We start from the raw sequence: 7703 nt of genomic DNA, 5'->3' as shown, positions 1-7703 counted from the left end.
AAACTCAAACATCAGCGTTCGCCGCGAGTGGCAGCGAAGAAGAAGCAAATCGGCTGCAATCTTAAACCATCGATCGTGATGGTCGTGAAGGTTACGCACAGCTTCGCTACCTTCAAGTCTTACGCGTTGAGCTTGCTACATTTTTTGTACTGCTTCGCATGCATCAACGAAACATAAAAATAAGGAAAACGTGCTCGTGACATGCGCATTCACTCGCTCGCGCGCCTTCGACGAATTCGACCAAGGCACGGCACTTCGTTGCACCTTTAGCCTGCCCTTTTAGCGAATCTGAAGTAAGCTGCCTCTTTACCGTAATTATACAAATTCAATTTTTTAGTGTCGTCGATTGTTTGATTCGCTCCCCGTGTCTCGGCAAATTCCAGCGCAGTTTTTTCCATTGAATCACCATGAGCACGAGGTCAACCTGCACGACCGAAAGCCTCATTGTCCTCGCCTCGTTTTACGTGGTAAGCAGCAGAATGGTGTCGATAATTTTTTGTAATACTTAACTGCTATGCAATCTTAAACCGTTTTCCCGTTTCAGGCGTGCAATACCGGCAGCATCATCATGGGTTACGGCAGCATGGTCAGCTACACCGCTACTCTGGACCACACTGGTACCTGTCGTGCTTATCGCAATTGCGCGCAAATTGCTTCCATGTGACCGTTACACAATCGATTTTACAGAACGGCCAGCCGTGCACGCCATGTATGGATTAGTCGTCGCAAATCGGCTCATGAATATTGTCGCCTGCCTGGTCTGGCTTCTTTGCCTCAGCATGGTAAGTGCGCAGGAAGGCGTTTAATTTTCCCTCGTTTTCTAGCAAGGGGCTTTATGTAAAAGTGAACAAAACTCTACTGTTTTAACTGCAAAGGCTCTGAAGCAGAGAAAAACTGCTGTCGTGGCAGAGTATTCTGCCCTCCGTAGTGGTATGGTTCCTTCTTTCTTGACCTAAATCTCGCACTAGGGGGCTAGACAGCGTCTTGGCGCGGGCGTTTTAAATTCAAGTAATCTAGGACCATGGCGGGCCACGCTGTTCGCGGCTCGGTAGCAATGTGCAAAAACGGTTTTTCAAGTTGACTTGCGCAGTTCTTACCTTAATTACATTTGCACACTGTGCTTAATATAGTTTGTCATTTGATGCTACGAGAACGAAAACATGCAGATTAATTTTGAATGGTATACGTACCCTTCTCTCGGTGCTGCTTGTAAGTATAGATCTGCCTTCTTCGTACCATAAAAGCAGGACATAAAAAAAATATCAAAATGCAGCTAACGCTATGCCAATGCACCCATATGATAACACCCAACTCGTGTACAGCTGGTAATTGCCAACAAAACGTGCAAATGAATGATCGTAATGCCATGTCAAAGTGAAAACTTATAGAAACTTTTTATCGCAGGGTTACACCTCAGGACTACGCTGGATCTTCATCTACTTTCTTGTCCATTTCAACACAACCATCCTGTCAATGATTGCTCACTTGTTCAAGGATGTGATCCTGGTAATTTCTAAATCCCTGTCCTACAACCAGAGTAACATGCACTATCCTACATTTTATTATTTCTCATCCTAGTGTTATCATGGCAAACATATCTCTACCTCTTGCATACGTAATGGGGTAAAGTCACTCTTAAAACACTCCTCCACTATAGTCAGCAAATGTGCTCAGCAATGTAATTTAAACAGTAAATATCTGAGTGGCACATAAGTTAACGCTTGATCTTAACTACTTTGCTCACCTTTCTGGCCTTGTTGCGAACACACAAATGAATGAATTTTGTTTTGATGCAAAAGTATTACCATTACCGGTGAAAGTACTATGCTACCAATGTTTAACAAAATGGTTACTCAGTGTTGCTGAAAATTTCTTCTGTGAAGCAAAGTTTGACATCCACCTCAATGCAGCCGTACGGCTACAAAGGAAAGCTATACAGCTTCCTCAGAAACTTCGCAGATGAAGGAAAATTTGTCCTGGTCCAGGATTCGAACCCGGGACCACCGCTTAACCGGAGCAGTCACTCTACCAACTGAGCTAACCAGGAGGCTAGTCGTTTGTAGCGCTCTCGCGCGAATTGATCAACAACTCGAAGTGAAGGACGGGTGTTAATGGAGCTTTCTGTGCATGTTCAACCAGCTTACATAGTTTTCGGGAAAAAAAAAAAAAAAAAAATACGCCAGAAAATAAGGCGGTGTGCAGGTGCTAACTGTTAATTGTGTGAATGATCCCCCAAAGGCGCCCCGCTCACACTACTACACTGAAGACGAGGTTGACACCGTAAGTAGTTTGCGTGCTTTGACATTCCTACTATCATTTGCCAACGTCCAGGATCGATTTAAGGGTGAAACACAAGTGCGGAGGCTGACGTGTTTCCGCACGTTTCCCTCTCTGCAAACAGTCCGGCAGCCGTCAAAAACCCGCATGAAGGCTGCGCTACCGGTTTCAGAGGCAGAAAATGCGTGTGGAAACGCGTCACTCGCTGCACATGTGTACTGCCCTTTAGCCACGTGACAATAAAGCACAGGCACTTGTTGTCAATTGAATAACGTTAGAGTGTGTCTCATGTGCTGTATAGAGAAGAAAAAATGTGCATATAGATGGTATTCGCTGAAAAGTTTAGCTGTCAGTTTCTTCGCTTGGCAACACTGGAAAGGGCCACAAGCATGGCCGAAGCGCCATGGACATAGCGCAGCTTGTGCCACTTTGTCCGCATACCGCAGGAAAAAAAAAAAAAAAAAAACAGCGTCGCGCATTGTCTGCTCTGTTGAAACCCCATTCTCAAAGGTGGTGTCAACAGAGATATTATTAATCGCACTCACATTGGAGTCGAGGCATTACTTTGTGTTCGGTGGGGTAGAGTTTGGAACGTCCAGCACAAATCGTGTGCTTAGTACGGACAAGTACCGCCATCCTGCGGAGCCCAATGTAACCAGTGACGGCGCACTCGCATGGTTGGCTGCATGCGTGCCTCGCCAGTGAATACAACCTATATGTATTTGGCAGGTAATGATTTGCGATAATAGTGAGTGGAAAATAATTTTCTTAACAGTAACAGCTGCTGCTTTGGGTTAAGCATACCAATATATGGTCAATTTGAAGACCTGTGGTAATGTAGTTCTAGATTAAAGTAATGTGTCCTTGTATGCCATGCACTGATTTGTGCAGTGCAAGTCCTCCGTCCTCGACAATTTCCTTTTTGCTAGGAAGCCAAACCTATTGTGAGAATTATTTACAAAATTGAGCTACACAGCGAACTGCTTTTTTTTCAAGAAACAGGCAGCATGTAAAAGTGTAGCTTTTTCATTTCTTACAGTGAGTTATATTTCTGACATTTAATTGCCTACACATATTCTGAGTTCATCAATCCTTTGAAAATTATTAAATGTTTTCTCCAGAAATTAGTTCAACATGAAATAAATAGTGTACCAATCTATTTTTTTAAAACACCAAAATTATTGAATGTTTACTCAACAAATTGGGTCTACTTAGAGCACAAAGTGATCAATTAGGTCTACTTAAAGCACGCAGTGATTATGACAATCAGGTCAGCATGTGCTGGTCCTACCGAGAAAACTCATTTAGGTTCTTTCAGTATATTTGCTTAGTTCGTAATTATGACTCATTAATAGTGCACTAAAGCACAAATCATTGCTTGCACCTATAAAGTGAACAATCACGTCATGCATTCCAACCTAATTTTCAGCGTTTAATGTGATTAGAGCTATGTTCAGTAGCTGTAGTCAGCTTCCGCTAAGTAACAGCAAAAGTAGATGGCACTGGTGATGCGAGTGTGTTACCGACTGTACTCGAGTTTCTTTTGCAGGCCAGCTATTCAGCAGAAGTGGTCCCTACTTACATCTGGATAATTTTAGAGGTAAGGAAAGCATTGCTTATGCTTTGCTAAAATAGTTTGTCATTAAAGTTGCCAAAACAACATAACAGAGCTATAAGAAATGTATAAAGACCAAGAAATTGAGCAACAGTGTTATTGCAGCCCCATCTGTTTGGCTATGCTTGCTGCACATTAACGACGTGAAATACGGTACTAGTTGTAAGCTGAGCTCTAATTGAAGCGGTCGTAGGTCAGTATGGTATTGCGGTATCGTTACAAGGCAACGTTTGCGTAACCTAGCCCTTAATCACAGCTAGCAGTACCGTCCTTGGAATAAGCGTAAGCATGCAAGGTGTTATGTTCACTTGCATAAATACGAAAAGTACTTAGCAAAACCACAGAACTACACCCCTCAAAGTTTTAACTGGTTTCGTGCGGTAATCTTTTCACAGATCGTCATACTCTACAGCATATACACGTACTACTCCAAGCTCCAAGAACTTGAAGCTGAAGCATCCAAGAAAGTCCAGCAACCAGTGTTTGCAAGTTCCATACAGTGACGAACTGGAGTGGTGCTTTGCGCAGAGTGAAATACATGTAACTTTTGCGTGTGGCTGTGACGGTGCTGTGTTTAGTATCAACATCAGCAAAGCGTGCTCCCCACTTGTCTAACAGAGTGATGTGTCATGCCCATGATGCCATGCTGTCCCCTATTTTTATTTGTTTTCCCCTTGTTGCCCTCGTGTATTTCTGGCAATAAAAATTGCATATCCTCGCATCAGATAATCTTGTCTCTCTTTCCACCTGTGCTTATGCTACAGCTGATGGCAAAAAGGAGAATCCCTAGTGACCTTTTAATTGGCGGATGCCTCGGAAGGCAAGATGGAGAATGGTGGACATTGTACTGCTGCTCTTTATGTTGCTTGGAGGGGGCCCAGGATCCCACATTTCTCCTGGATCTGCCACCACAGTAGTGTTTTATCCTCACTTACAGCAACTACAGCCGAAACTCGTTAGTATAACGAAGTAGTATCGGGACAGCAAATCAGTTCATTATAACTGATATTCGTTATAACAGTAGAAGTAAAAATTGGCTATAACAAATCGACAATCTGGCTCGTGCAAAAATACTTGATACAAAAATGCATTTTGCATTGTTTGAGGCTTCGAACCCACTATACGCAGGGTAAAACTTGCTGCATTTCGAGCTCAATGAACCGGAGCATGAGTATATGAAATTACAACAGAACAAAGTTCACTTTTGACAAAGGATGTGATCTTCGTCTGGTGGCTACTCACAGCACTGAGCAGCATGAAGTTTTCCGCAGTGCCCACGGACAAAATGGCCTCTATACTTCTGCAGTTTGGAACTATGGGGAGTTTTTCCAATTAGCTTCTAAGCCTCCTGGTCAAATATTTCTTCGGTATACAGTCGAACACGGATATATCGAACACGGGTATATCGAATTATTGTCTATATCAAACTCATGAATTATCCCCTTGAAAATTCTGTGTAAAAGTATAGGAATTTGTACGTTTATATCGAACGGTATTTTTCCCGACATTGGGTATATCGAACACCGCACGAGCTGGAAGGTGCTCTTCGGCGGTCGCTGCACCCCCGATTTCCGCGGTCGCTTAGTGCCTTTAGTGCCTTCACCGAAACCCAACAGGGACAGAAGCCGGGGCGTTGGAGCGTCACGCTTGCTTTCTCATGGATAACTGCTCGGCCAACCAAACCACCTGCGAGCTCGACAACATTGAGCTCAAGTTTCTGCCTCCGAACACCACAGCCAGGCTGCAGCCGCTCGAGCGTCGTTCAAGGTTGGGTACAGGAGGCGACTCCTTGATAGGCTTTTCATGAACCTCCGCGTGGGCACCGAGCTTAAAGTTGACCAGCTGGGGGCCATACACATGATTACGGGTGCCTGGAACAGCGTAAAGCAGAGCGTGGCCAACTGCTTCCGGAAGGCAGGCTTCGTGACGGCCGAACATTCGGAAGCTTGCGAAGACGGCGACGACGACGAATAAGACATGGTCGACCCGTTTCGCGAGCTGTCGTCCCTTTTCCCGGCTGCTGTTCCAGCCGGACTGTCCGCCTGCGACTTCGTGAACGCTGACAGCAATGTTTAGGCTGTTGCGAGCGTCGGTGACGAGGATATCGTAGCTGCGGTTGCAGGAACCCAGGCTGATAGCTCGGGTGGGGAAGATCGTCCGGACGAGGATGCGGCTACACGATCGTACTCCGCCGGTGAACTGGCGGCTGCGTTCAGCTTGATTCTACGTAGTTGCGGCGGCATGGGAGGAACTGGGCTGTCACACCTGGATAGCCTCGAGAATATCGAGACCAGCATCTTTAATTCCATGTACAGGACGAAGAAGCAGGCCAAGATCAGCGATTTCTTTTCACGCAAATAAAGCATCCTGTTGCGTCGTTAGTGCAGAATTAGTTGTCATTCTTGAATGCGCCAATCGGTAAGTGGTCGTCCGCCACAGGTGAGGTCTCAGAGCCCAATTTTTTATATCGAATTTTTCATATATCGAACTATTTCGCGATCCCTTTGGAGTTCGATATATCCGTGTTCGACTGTATTTGATATCGCACGGCTCTCGCGGTTTCAGTTTCATTATAAAAGAATAAGTGTCATTGAAATAAAGCATTGCCAACCAAAGATAGTATTTAGTTCACTATAGACGATAATTCGCTATATCAGTGTTCGTTATAACGAGGTTCAACTGTACAATAAGGGCAAAATTCACTTCAGAGATAGGGGCAAGCCAGGAACTTCAGGTGCGACGCCAAACGGTAATTAAGCGTGTTGGTATGATGGCTCTGCCCATAAGACGACATAAAAGATACCAAACCACCCTTATTTACGAAAATAAGGCGTAGAATTGAGCCAAGAGAGCCTTTTACAGTAAAATAAAGATCACAGATTTTGCAAAAACCTTTTGCACTGCTGGGGCTTGAACCTGGGCCGTTCGTTCCAAAGCCCGTTGTTCTACCCAATAGGCTACTGAGGCCAACAGGTGGGCTCGTTTAGCATTTGCTCAAAACAACAATAGGAGTGTTCGAAGTGCAACAGATGGCGCTGGGTGCGTACAGGAAGTGGCGGTTTTGTACCCACCAGGGAACGGAATCGCACTCAATAAGGCAATACACATTACCTCTTAAAGGGGCCATCAAGACAAAACAGAAGTTTGGTTCATTCGAAAAATTGCCTCGTTAGAATCATACTGACACCACTTTTAATGCATACTTCGCTCAAATAAGCTATATTATTACGAAAAAAGGGAATGGCCATGCGACACACTAGCTCATTTCCCACAACAGAACCTATGATGTCATATGTTCCCAGCTGCTGTACAATTGGCTGAGGCCGGCAAAAGCAAAATGCAAATTAGGCATGGCTTATTAGCTTGCCGAGCGAGCTATTTGCGCTTAAATATAATGCATATTCATTTTCCAGCAGTATGAATGGTGGGGTAAACAATGCAATTTACGAAAGTGCAAGAAAACATAGAAGTACCGATGCACACTGGTGTTGGTGCTGGATGCACGATGCTGTTTTAGCTACACAGCAGTCTGCCGCTTTGGAGTTGTCTTGCATGACACTGGCCAATTGGCATCAGCGACGTTGTCTTAACTCTTTCGTTACCACACCTATTCAAAATCGTTCAATTTGAACTATACCTTGGGAGCGCCTTTTCATAGCGTTCCAGGTGTTGCTCGAACAAGTAAAGCTGTTTGGAGTTAGGTCAGAAAATGGCCTTTCAAAATCAGTTTTGCTTTCATTTTTGCAACAAAAACGTGATTTTTGACACTCGTTTGAATCACCTGAGTGTGGAAAAGGGGCGTGGCCATCGC

The 7703-nt window shown here is 44.6% G+C and overlaps 1 protein-coding gene across 2 annotated transcripts; it reads left to right on the top strand.

Annotated features, from left to right (window-relative positions):
- Positions 1 to 166: 166 nt before the first annotated feature.
- Positions 167 to 5359, top strand: LOC144147398 (uncharacterized). Of its 2 annotated transcripts, XM_077679521.1 has the most exons (8): positions 167 to 293; positions 384 to 467; positions 545 to 617; positions 688 to 782; positions 1405 to 1506; positions 2239 to 2280; positions 3827 to 3877; positions 4288 to 5359. In XM_077679521.1, exons 2-8 carry the CDS (start codon positions 408 to 410, stop codon positions 4393 to 4395), a joined length of 531 nt encoding a protein of 176 aa, XP_077535647.1. In that variant the 5' UTR covers positions 167 to 293; positions 384 to 407; the 3' UTR covers positions 4396 to 5359. The 2 variants fall into 2 exon arrangements, with proteins under 2 accessions (XP_077535647.1, XP_077535648.1); XM_077679522.1 differs by lacking the exon at positions 2239 to 2280.
- The last annotated feature ends 2344 nt before the right edge of the window (positions 5360 to 7703 follow it).

This window comes from Haemaphysalis longicornis, unplaced genomic scaffold (assembly GCF_048455015.1).
Source record: "Haemaphysalis longicornis isolate Haplotype H1 unplaced genomic scaffold, Haemaphysalis longicornis Haplotype H1 scaffold_7, whole genome shotgun sequence".
NCBI lineage: Eukaryota > Metazoa > Arthropoda > Arachnida > Ixodida > Ixodidae > Haemaphysalis > Haemaphysalis longicornis.
Note: the sequence above shows the minus strand (reverse complement) of the source record. Positions and strands in the feature narration are given on the sequence as shown.